The 13267-nt window shown below is 36.3% G+C and overlaps 1 protein-coding gene across 1 annotated transcript in view; it reads left to right on the plus strand.

Annotated features, from left to right (window-relative positions):
• The window catches only part of AHI1 (Abelson helper integration site 1), a 231328-nt gene that overhangs the window by 196824 nt on the left and 21237 nt on the right, over positions 1 to 13267 (plus strand). The window contains exon 23 of the mRNA XM_056126207.1: positions 6762 to 6817. Within this exon, the coding sequence (XP_055982182.1) occupies positions 6762 to 6817 (56 nt within the window). The remainder of the gene's footprint in view (positions 1 to 6761; positions 6818 to 13267) is intronic.

Genomic DNA, 13267 nt, shown 5'->3' on the forward strand with positions numbered 1-13267 from the left:
ACACAAAGAGCCTCAAACCATTCATTCAGGGTTTTGACAAAGAAGTGTGACCATCTCGTAGGTGGACGCCCACAAGATCTTTTGACGTCCCATAAAATCTAGTCAATAACAGCTCTAGTCCAGCAATTATCTCCAAATCTCATTATGTGTCCAGCCCATCTGGTTTTCAACACCTTGGCAAAGGAGACATCATCCCTGATTCTCAGCAGAGGTCGAAGCTCCAGATTCTTTCTCTCACTTGAGTGAAGCATGATACACCAAGCATAGCTCTTTTGATTCCTCTTTGGGTGACCTGAATAGCATTCTCATCCTGTTCTCATAGGGCCCAGGTCTCTGAGGAGTATGTTAATGCAGGAAGAATGGTATAGTCGAAGAGATGTGCTCAGAACTGGAGGTTCTTCATCCTCTTAGCTATTTCTTTGATGCTCTTGAAGGTATTTAAGCCGCTCTCTTCCTCCTGCACAGTTCAGGTGCCAGGTCATTCGGCATGTTGAGTTCTCAACCTAGGTACACATAACTGCTACATTTGGAGATGTTTGTTCCATTGAGAGTGAATGGAACATCAGGAAGAAGTTTGTTTCATATGCCTAACAACCCAAATAGGATGATTACATTTGAATAGATGTGACTCACTGCCAGCAGTTTTTATTTTCATTGTCTTCACACCAACATCCAGTTACAATGAAAAGAAAATTGAGAAGTTCTACATGGAACTAGAGAAGTTCTATAAAGAAGACCACACCTTCTACAAAAATATTGTCAGTAATTTTAATGCCAAGATAGGACCGAGAAGATTGGCCAAAGAACTCCACATCAGGACCCATGGCCTAGAATGGAACGAACAGGGGAAGAGACTGTCTGAGTTCATTATATCGACCAAGACCATCCATGGTAACTCACAATTCCAGAAGGCAGAATCTAAACATTGGACGTGGGAGTCTCTGGACAGTTGCACAACAAAATTGACCACATCATGTTCAATCAATGGTTTTGTGTGACCAATGTTTCTGTTGTCCCAAAATTCCAAGCGGGATCGGACCACCGTCTCCTTCATGCAAAATTCTACTACACAGATCAGGGAGAAAGGGCTGCAAAGTTTAAGAAGAGAACTTCCAGAATGATCACCAACTGGGAGCTCTTTGGCACTATTGCGACAATATAGGAAGACGCCATCATTGACGACATTGACGAAGAATATGATTGACTGGTTCAGCACCTCCATGATTGTACAAGGAACACCAAGAGAGAGATAGCCACAAAAAGATGGTTGTCTTCAAAAACTCTTGAGCTCATTCACCAACGTGGCTTGGCACAAGCCTCAGGCAACCACAAGTGAACGTCCGAGCTCGCAAAGCAGCGCAGAGAAGCGATAAAGGAAGACTTCAAACAGAGAAGAGCAGCAATGTTAGCCAATGCAGCAGAAGCCAGGAAAAGCATTCGCAACGCCCGCCTGTCCTTCGCCAACTGCAAGACTAAGATGACTGCTCTCCGATGTCCTGATGGATCTGTCACATCTTCCAGAAGGGCAGTGGAGAAGATTACCCATGACTTCTACTGGGGTCTCTTCGATAGTCACATCCACCTGCCCACATACCAAATTCCACAGGATGGATATGTCGTAGTTTGGGATATAAAATTAAAATCTCTCAGTGTTTGTATTGCAAACCATAATGCCCAAAAGTAGAGATATAGTATAGGGAATATTGTCTGCCATGGAGGCAGGGGGAGGGTTGAGAAGGGGGGGTATACTGGGGAGATTGGTGGTGGGGAATGTGCACTGGTGGAGAGATGGGTGTATGATCATTGTGTGATTGTAACCCAGACATGAAAGCTTGTAACTCTCTCATGGTGATTCAATAAAATTTTTAAAAAATTAAAATCTAAAAGTTCTGAACCTGAACAAATAGGCATAATCCAGGAGGTCCATGTACGAGTTGGATTTTATCATGAAGATATAGGGAGCCATAAGAAAATTTAAAGCATTCATGTGGCATATTTGAATTAGGTGTTGCAAAGGTTTATCCAAAAGCACTGACAAGACTTGGGGTAAAGCAGCACTGAAGGAAATAAGATCGTGAGGGTCTGTTATATAATCCAAGTGTTGTAAAATTTGTATCTGTATAATTTGCTGAAACTCAGATTTAGAAGACAGTTTTAAGCAAATTGATGGGTATAAGTATATTTCAGAAAAATTTCAAAAGTACCCACTGCAAATCACTGAAAAACACTCTAGATCCAGGCTGTTGATATGGAAGCCACTAGCTACTTAAACATGTAGAAACATCCACGTGAAATGCAGAAATGTAAAACAGGAGAGAACAAAGATTCTATGGCATTAAATGCCAATATTTTGAATAGCAATGAAAGAGAAAGCTTGGGAAGCCTCTTTCTGTGAAGTAGTTACCCATCTCTGCCCACAGTTGTCCCTAACTTTTACCTGCATGCTATAGGTAACAAAGCTACAATAGGAATCAAGTTTTGTCGCATACAAGCTTTCACAGCATAGGTAAATGTACATTTTTCTGTCAAGTCCAAATCTTATAAAAATTTTACATTGTACCCCTCATGATTGGATCAGTTCCCTGACCTATTTTCCTTTGTCTTCCAGAACATCCTCCTGAGTCTATTGCCCTGCAGACTTTGCCTCAAGCCTTTGTTTACTCTGTTGAGAATCACTCAAATTGTGTCATTTTCTGTGCTTCTCCCAGAATCAGAAGTTCGATATAGCCCTTAAAGTGTTAATTGAATGTTCCCTCCAGTTACAATCCAAGACTTCTTTCCACACATTTCCTTTTTACATCAGAACACATATCTCACCATGCCATGTTGGTTGTATCCATGCTTTTTCCCATTAGACTGTAAACATTTTCAGTCTTCTCAGCCAGCCCTGTATCCCCAGGGCACCTGGCACAGTACCTTGCTCTTACCTGTACTCTGTATTTGTTACTGTTTTTAATTGGCTCTATTAACATGTAGAACTCTTAAGTCTTGAATCTAAATGAAAGTTCTCATGTTTTGTGATACTACTCTTATGAAAACTGTATCCCAAAGCAGAGGAATAATTTTACCTTGAGAAAAAACGTTGTTGTTGGAGAATTTAGCATCAAATACAAGGCACACAATCAGCAATGAAGTCTAAGGTTTTAAAGAGTCATTACTAACTGTACTTAAATGTTCAGAATCATAAAATTGTGCTCTGGATTTTAGCCACTGAGAAAACAGTTTGTTTATCCGGTGGCATAGAAACTGTCAGGCCTAGGAGTAGAAGTTAGACCTCTGGAAGCAAGTTTCTAACTTCCCCAAGAGTGTGCTACTTTTCATTGCTTTTATATAATAATTTAAAACAAAATTATATTTAAAAGGTAGTTTGCTGCTAAATCAGTTTGAAAAACCTTCAGACTTCTTTGGTAATCTCCATGATTCTGGGCCTCTGTTTTTTCATCTATAACATTTGAGAAAGGTACAGTGATATTTTGATCCCCTCCTGCCTGCTGTCAAGTGAAGTAGCTTACTCAGACCACATTAATGGCAGAAAAGATGAGAATTTAATCATAAAACCTAGTGGTGGTATCATTTGTTTTATTTCTCTCTCTTGTTGTCTCTCTCTCAAGAATATGACAAATAAGAGCTCTTAGAGTATATAGAAAACATTGATATCAGAAGGTATATAAATAGCATGAACAGAGCTGTATTCATCAGTTTACCTTATTTTAAGGCTGCTATCATAACTACTATAAATAAAGGTAAAGGTAAAGGCCCTCCCGTTGATCGTCGATTTGCTCGAGCGGGCCCAGTAACGTCTCCATTGGAGACTTTGTTGTTACTGTGTCTGGCATATTGAATACTCTCGGTAGCTTGCCGGGCTCTCCGAGAGGGGTGGAGGAATCGAACTCGGGTCGGCCATGTTGGCCGCTTGTAAGGCGAACGCCCTACCCGCTGTGCTATCGCTCCAGCCCCAACTACTATAAATACTGAACATTTATTAATTTTACATTCATTCTAAAGGTTGGTAGACGTATTTGAGTAAGTTGTTTACACAGTTCACTTCTCCTTTGCAAAGCTATTTATGAGATTTTTTTCCTGATAATCTCCTTGTATCAGTGCTGGCACTTAAAATCATCCCATAAAACATTTCTTTCATGTTTAAGCTTCACTGCCTCAAACTTAAAGGCATGGCTTATGAAAGTCTGAGGGTTCTGGAAGCAGGAGTTCCTAGATCAAATCCTATAATTCATCGCCCCGCTTTGCCTGTCTTCCTCCTTTCCCCTCCTCCAAGTCAAGGGTATCTTCCAAGAAAAAGAGAAGGCACAAAAAAACCGTCTGAGAGTTGTGTGTGGTGCAAAGGGAAGAAGGACATTGGTGCTCCTTTACATTGATGGTGGAGGGTACATATCGGCTAATTATATTAGGGCTTTTTTCTTTAAATATTTAAGAAAACAAATCTTCTGTCTTAAAACAGAGACCCCACATTCTTTCCCCTCCTCCTGCCATGAGTAAGTAACATATGATGTGCTGTTGTAGAGTCCAAGGTATGAGTGAGTAAATGTGACTTGAAGTGAATTACTGGTTCTAATTAAATATCTGTCCTTTCCCAAATAAGTATGGAAACTTTGTAATCTACTGCTGTTTGGGATTGATAATATTTGAATACATATTAAGCCACATTTGCATCAGGGAAAAAGGACAAGTATGCTGATAAGAGCCAAAAAGATGGATATAGTCCAAAAGATGACAGAAATAGTATTTAACTGACTGATGACAGATTTTTTGAGGTCACAGCATCTACTTTACATGGACAGTATTTATAACAGTTTGGAAGACCTATTATGGCAATACTCATTTGTCAGTAACACAACAAAGAAATAAATGTAACAGTGATATAACACTGATGTAAAATTTATTTTGATTTTTCCTCGGGGCTGGAGCGATAGCACAATGGATAGGGCGTTTGCCTTGCAAGCAGCCAACATGGCCAACCCGAGTTTGATTCCTCCACCCCTCTCAGAGAGCCGGGCAAGCTACCGAGAGTATCAAGCCCGCACAGCAAAACCTGGCAAGCTACCCGTGACATTCAATATGCCAAACACAGTAACAACAAGTCTCAAAATGGACATGTTACTGGGCCCGCTGGAGCAAATCGATGAACAACAGGAGGACAGTGACAGTGACAGTGATTTTTCCTCGACCTTTGGAATAGATTCAAATTCTGGTTAGAACTTTTTTTTAATCCAGGAGTTTTACTGTTTCTCATGTTTACATGTCCATGTTTGTAGTAAAATACTAATTAAAGAGAGTACATGAACCAAGTAATAAATAAAGCATCTTGCCATTAATTTGATTCCTGTGTTTGGGATTCATTTCATAAGACTGGAGGAAAAGCTGAAGGAATTAACAGCTTTCTTAGTTCTGATAGTTCACTTTACTTCTTGCTTTACTGGATTAAGGGCAGATAGACTTTGATGCAATGTCAACTAGTCCTTGGATTTTAATTTTTTTTATATCTCTAACTCTCCCAATATACATATTAACTGAGTCAGATAATCATCACAGAGAAAGATCAAAGTGTTATTGGTTCTTTTCTTGTTCTATGAAAGTGGGTCACTTACTATACCATCCACCTTCACCACTGTCTTCTTGTTTTGTAAGTCTTATTTTATAATATCCTTTAAAATTAAACAACTAGCAATAATGTCATGTTATTATATCCTAAAAGCACAGCAAGTCTTTAAATATTTATAAGAAAACTAATTTCTGATTAAAGTCATTTAGTGCTAAATCTTGCACTGAATGATGATACAGAAATTTGATCGTAAAGGAAAATACTGAAAATAACAAAACAAGTTTTATTAAAGATAAGAGTGGGAACCCAGGCTGAAAGAGAAGGTCCTATTCCCTTTTTTTGTTCATTTTGGGTTTTGTTTTCTGGGAACTTTTAAATATTTTTATTTAAAGAATTAAGTATGTGTGCTATCCCTTTTCATACAACTTAAGTTTTGATATAACAATATTTTCTGTGTAAATTTTAATTGGCTCATTTCCCATTGCAATTGTCTAAAAGTATTTTTAGTTTGTTTTATAGCAATATTGTGTTTATAAAATAATGTCAAAATCAAACACTTTTTTATACTTCCATTTGGAATAAGTTTTCATAATCTATAGAAACCCTCTTATAATTTGATGCCACAAAAAACATTATTAATTAAGACAGCTTGGGTTTTTTATTTGATTTACTTTTTTTTTAATTTAATTGATTGAGGCTCTGTGATTTACAACATTGCTAATGATCATTTGCTATATACATGATTTTTCTCATGAAGGTGCTATTAATAAAACAGTTAATCTACAAATTTTGTTTAGCTAAAGAATTTTTAAGAGTAAAAACTTTTTATACCGGTTAGTGAGTATCACTCTGAAAAAGGCAGAGTATAATGAAAAGTTTATAAAGGATGGAACAGTAAAAGACAAATTTAGAATTTAAGTGGTACTCTATATCAAATTACTAGATTAACTAAAACTAATTCACAGTTTTTTTTCACACCTGAAGTCTAACTTTATAAAAAGTGCTTAGCTTAATCAGTCTGAAGAACTGTGTCCTGGTATTGCTATAGAAATGAATGAGTACATTGTGATGATAGAACTTTCTGTTTTAAATGAGCATGCTCTCTCCTCATTCAGCCACTGGATGACTTTGGAGCATGTGAATATAGTGGTTTTCTGTAATTTTTGACTTACTCTTTGTTTTTCTTCTTCTTTTACAACAGTCAGTCATCAAGGCCAAGTCCCAGGATTCCAGACTGGGTACCGAGTCTGTGAAGTAGTAAGCAGTTTTTCTTCCTGCATAATTTGATGTGATAAATACTTAGAATTTTAAAATTGTTTCTCAGTTTTCTTTTTTTAGCAATACACTGTAAATTAAATTTTAAATAATGGATATTAAGACAGCTTGGGTTTTTTTATTTGATTTACTCTTTTTAATTTAATTGATTGAGGCTCTGTGATTTACAACATTGCTAATGATCATTTGCTATACACATGATTTTGACACCACACTCATCACCAGTGTACCCACCTCCCTCCCCCAAGTTCCCTAGAGTTCCTCCCTTTCAACACACATACAGACACAATTTTGTGGATAAGTTCTCCCATTATACTGCTATTGAGTCCTTATTGCTGTCTTACTGTGTCCCACATATAAGAGAGGTAATTCTGTATTTATCCTTTAATGCAGTTTGGTTTAAATTAAGGTTTATTTTTCTCTTTCCTTAATTATAATGCCAAAGAATTTCAGAGGTTTAAATAAACAACTCTATAGATGTGTGTAAAATCAGTTTTTTGTGATTGAGTGTGATATTAGTTGTGAGTTTGTTTTATATTGCCTTCACTGTGTTGAAATATATTCTTTTTATTCCCAATGAAAACTTTTTTCCCAAAGTGAGTGGTTTTTGTAATAATTTTATGTTGAATCTAGGCAAAGATTTATGTTGACTCTTTTTAGCATATGTTGAAATAGCCATGTGGTTTTTATCTTTTTGTTAAAATGTGGTATACTACATTAATTGATTTGCACATTGATTTCATCCAACCTGGTCATGAGTATTGATTCTTCTGGTATGTTGTTGGATTTAATTAGTCAAGACTTTGTTGAGAATTTTTTCATTTGTTTCAATCGATATCAGTCTGTAGTTTTATGTTTTATGGCTATGCTAAGGGAAATTTGTGTTGGTGGTTTTGGGGGGCCCCAAGTTGACAGTGCTTGGATGCTATTCCTGACTTAACACCCAAGTTCACTCTGAGAACTTTGCAGTTCCAAGTATCTAATCTGAGACTCCCCCGTGCAAGACAAAACTATGCTTTAGTCCTCTGGGCTATTACTGTGGCCCCTAAGGAGAATTTTTTATGATTAAATTTTGAAACTGTGTATTGAAAATCTTATATAAGAAATATTTTTGGTAATTTATTTTAACTTTTTTGTGTATTTTGTCTTTTTTGTTTGGGGAAGACCATCCCAGTTATTACCAGCTCTGTGCTCAGAGGCCATTCCCTCTATTTGCGAGACCAGGTGCCCAGAGATCAGAATCTGGACTACCACATGCAAAGCATGCATGCAGTACACTGGGCTTCTCCAGCCTCAAGACTTTTTTTGAGGGAAGGGGGCATACCTGATTGTGTTCAAGGGTTTTTCTTGGCTCTGTGCTCAGGGATCACTCCTGGTAGAGCTCAGGGGACCATATGGAATGCCACAGATTGAACCTGGGCATAGTCACATACAAGGCAAGAACCCTGCCTGTTGGACTGTCATTCCAACCCTCAAAAAATATTTTTAAATTAAAATGTCATGCTACATTTTTTTCATGATTTGTTTAGTTACTCATTTTGATGATATTTACTTATTTAACATTTTTAAGTGAAATATCCTGAAAATAATTGAATTATATGTAAAAATAATGCCTATTTTGAGGATTAAAGAAAACTGCTTGTGTACAAAACATTGTCGTTGTGTATTCATTAAATAGATTCAAGTACATTTATTCTAAATATATTGTGTATTTTAAAAGATCCCTGGGAAATTTTGTTCTTTTACTTGGTTCTTATATCACTTAATGCAAAAATTAAAAATCCCTCTTTTACCTGAAAGTTTTTACATTAAAAATATTACCAAATGTTTCTCATTGTAGGTCATTTGAATCTAATCTTAAATCCATACTTCGTATTCACAGTGTATCCCTGTCAAATGATTACATGATTGTAATGACCTTAAACATTTTAATTATCTCTTATGCTTTCTGTCACCCCCATATACACATGAGTACATATTTACATACATGTGCAGGCACTAATTTCCTACTTAGTTTACTTCAGGAAAATATTTGTTCACTTCTTCCTGCTGTTCTTCAATGCTTTGAGGCATAATATATATTTCCCAGTTCAAAAATTGACTGTTATTAACACTGTTTTGACAAGAATGGTTTAACATAACTACAGTATTTGTAAAATTTTAGAACTTTTTACCTAACAAATGAACGAAAGATTCTCTAAGTACAGTGGCACCTATTTTTAGGTGACAGATCCATGTCATGATTATCAGATTGAAGTTTAACAAAACCTTACAAATATCCCTGCTTCTAAAGATTGTCCAGTAAACTCGCTTCTCCTATTGACCATTTAGCACTTAAGAAGCTTCTAAACACAAAGAATTATTTAGGAAGTTGAGATATGCAAAATGCTCAAATCCATCTCAGGATTTTCCCAATACTTGCAGTTTCTTAGAATAGGATTAACTTCAGACCTATTTCTCATGAGTTGAAAACTGTAGGTAAGTTGTATGTAGACTATATAGCTCAGTATATACAAAATATCATTTGTTTCTTCGGTTTACCTAAATGAGTCCATAAAACCCAAGAAAATGGACATTAATGTATTTTTATGTTTCTTGTCAGCCTTATCATTCAGTTGTGATAATTGCTTATTAGAGGGATGACACAGACATGTAACTGAGCCATATAGAAATGCCTCGAGCAGTTTCCACTTGAGTTACTAATCTTATTTATCTTTGTATAAGAATTATAACTCACTTATATTTATTTAAGTTTTTATAAGCTAAACACGGCAAAGCCTGGCAAGCTCCCCGTGGTGTATTCGATATGCCAAACACAGTAATAAGTCTCACAATGGAGACGCTACTGAGCCCACTCGAGCAAATCGATGAACAATGGGAGGCCAGTGCTACAGTGCAGTGCTACACACATTAAAGTATGAAAAAATTATAGAACTGTAGGTAAATTCTACAAAAAGATTTTCTTGACAGTTTTACACTTTCACCTTTTGCCTATGACACTGCTGCCCAATTCAAAGTTCATAATAAAACTTCTATAAATATTTTATAATACCGATAAGTAGCTTTGTTCTTGCATAGGTATCAATATATGTTTTCTTGAGTTTGTTGGGCTTTTAAAATATAGAATGCTTTATTTCATTAATAACTTTGGTCAAAGAGAAATTAATTTAGATGCTTCAATTATATTAAAGTTTTCTACAAACACTTAAATGTGACCTGAATGGACAAATAAAATTTCTTCTTAATAGACTTCTTTTATAAGTAAAATTCCAAGTATACAATCTCTTTACTATATACTTTTCATCTTTATGACCTATGAATTCTTTGAATTTCCACTTCTCTTCTTGAGGAAGTAGTTTACTCTTTTTCTAAAACAACTTGTTGTTTGAAACATTTTATTTGAAGGTGAGGGGCAGTTTCTTTTGTATTGTGGGTTTTTTTTTTTTCGTTTGGGGGCCACAGAACCAAAAGCGATAAGTATGATAGTGTTCAGGGCCTAGTCCTGGTTCTATATTTGAACCTCACTTCCAGAGTGCTCGGTGGATCAAGCTCCCTGGCTTTCTGCGTGCAAACCATGAGCTCAGCCATTGAACTATCTCTGTGAATGCAACTTTTTAAAAGAATTCTCACTTTAATTATCCTTTTTAAAATATTTTTTACCCTTCTCTATATCTTAAATCAAATCATCCACTTACCCTGCTTCATGAGCGGAGGGGAGAAGGCAGATGGAATAGAGAAGGGATCACTAAGAAAATGATGGCTGGAGGAATCAGTCGGGATGGGAGATGTGTGCTGAAAGTAGATAATGAACCAAACATGATGACCTCTCAGTGTCTGTATTGCAAACCATAATGCCCAAAAGTAGAGAGAGAGTACGGGGAATATTGTCTGCCATGGAGGCAGGGGGAGGGTGGGAAAGGGGGGTATACTGAGGAGATTTGTTGATGGGGAATGTGCACTGGTGGATGGATGGGTATTTGATCATTGTATGATTGTAACCCAAACATGAAAGCTTGTAACTATCTCACAGTGATTAAATAAATATTTTTTAAAAAATCATCCACTTCCAGGTGTGTAATATCAATATTCTTTATGCATTCTTTATCAGCTACATGATTTTCATATTATACTCAGCCAGTACTTGTTTTACTTCTTCATTCTTTCAATATGGTTTTCTGAGAACAAACTTTTTTCTCTTTTTGATTAATTTATTGATGAATCATATTTTATTCTTTATTCTTAAGAAAGCTTTGATGACCCAAAGCCACATAGATTTCTTTACTGTGTTTTCTTGTGAAAGCTCTATAATTGTGTTTTATTATTTGTGTCAATGTATTCTTCTAGTTTTTGTGTGCTGTTAGGTTTGAATTTAAAGAGTTTCTTCTGGTTTAGCATTGGGTGCCCAGTTATTCAGGTTTCATTTGCTGGTAAAAATAATCCTATCTTAACCAAATGACCTCTGCAGCTTTGTTGAAAATCAGTTGTTTTCATTATTAGTGAGTTTTGTTTCTGGATCCTATATGAATCCATTAATCTATTTCTCTAATCTATTTTCTTCATTGTTACCTAGTAAATTCAACTCTATCTGATCTATTTACATAATCTATTTACACAAGTAATACACTGTCCTGATCATTGATTTTTATAGATAGAGTCAGCAACACTGAGATTATGAGACCGAAATTTTATTTTATTTTATTTTTTAAATTTTTTATTATTGAATCACTGTGCAATACAGTTACATGCTTTCATGTTTGATTTCAATCATAAAATGATCAAACACCCATCCCTCCACCAGTGCACATTCTCCACCACCAGTATCCCCAGTATACCCCCCTTTTCCAAACCTCCCCTTGCCTCCATGGCAGACAGTTTCCCCCAAACTCTTTATCTACTTCTGAGCATTATGGTCTGCAATACAGTTACTGAGAGGTTATCATGTTTGTTCCTTTATCTACTTTCAGTACACATCTCCCATCCCGAATGATTCCTCCAACCATCATTGATTTAGTGATCCCTTCTTTATTCCAGCTGACTTCTCCCCAGCTCATGTGACTCACTTCCAACTATGGGGCAATATTCCTGGCCTTTGGTTTACTGACCTTGGGTGTCCATCTCGTATTATGTTATTTTATATTCCACAAATGAGTGCAGTCCTTCTATGTCTGCCCTTCTCTTCCTGACTCATTTCACTTAGCATGATACTCTCCATGTCCATCCACTTACAAGCAAATTTCATCACTTCATCTCCTAACAGCTGCATAGTATTCCGTTGTGTAGATGTACCAACGTTTCTTTAACCAGTCATCTGTTCTCAGGCACTAGGAGACCCACAGTTTTCTAGCCACACTTTAAAAGGTGCCTGTCAAGATGGCAGCCTAGGGACGGGGTAGGACAGGAAACCTGGAAACACTGGTAGGGGGAAGTTGACACTGGTGGTGGGATTGGTTATGGAACATTGTATATCTAAAATCCAACAATGAGTTACTTTGTTAGTCATGGTGCTTTCCCAAATAAAATTTGGGGGAAAAATAAATGTGAAAAAAAGGAAGTGAAAAAATATATAAAATACTCAGGGAACAGAAAAAAAAGAGAGAAAGGTTGTTGTAAATCCAATTGTTAATGCTTAAATCCACAGATGAATTTGAAAAGAGTTTACTTAGTAAATATGCAATAATCTGGTACATTAACATATACTCTGTATTCAATTTAGTTTTCCTTAATTTTATTACCAGTTTTTTGTATTTTTACTGCATAAATCTTGCATGTATTCTATTAATTTATTCCTATCTCACATGTAAATGGGATTTTTTTTAATTTTGGCCTTGCTATTTTAAGAACTATTATTTTATACTTTGATATATAATGCCGCTTTATGAATTGTCTTTGTTACTTTTAACACATTTCTACCAGATTTGATTGCACCAGATTTTCAAAAAAAAAAAGTGTTTTAATTTCTATCTTCTCATAATGAATGCCCTTTACTTTTTTTTCTGTCTTATCACATTTGTTAAATGCTCCAGTTCAGTGGTACATGGAAATAAGATTAAATAGTCATTATCTTTCTTCTGATCTTGATGGGAAAGGAGTGAGAATTATTCATTCTTGCATCATTGAATGTCATCTTATCAAAGCTGAAGGGAGTATCAGAGTAAAAGCACTCCATGAGATGACCCCAGTTCAGTCCCTGAAGCCACGTGTCTCCCCAAGCACCACCAAGTTTGGCCCTGGAGGGCCCAGCACCACTGAGAGTAACCCAGGAAGTCCCCACCACTTCAGCAGCACATCCTTGGCCCTTGCACTGAATCAGCAACCAGTTGGTCAAGGACTGCCACAAGCACCACCCCTATCCTGAGCACAAAAATAATCCTGGTTTTTCATTTTAATGCCCTTTATCATGCAATTTTATTTTTTAGTTCTCGGCGACTGTTT

This window comes from Sorex fumeus, unplaced genomic scaffold, assembly GCF_029834395.1.
Source record: "Sorex fumeus unplaced genomic scaffold, SorFum_2.1 ptg000061l, whole genome shotgun sequence".
Classification (NCBI taxonomy): Eukaryota; Metazoa; Chordata; class Mammalia; order Eulipotyphla; family Soricidae; genus Sorex; species Sorex fumeus.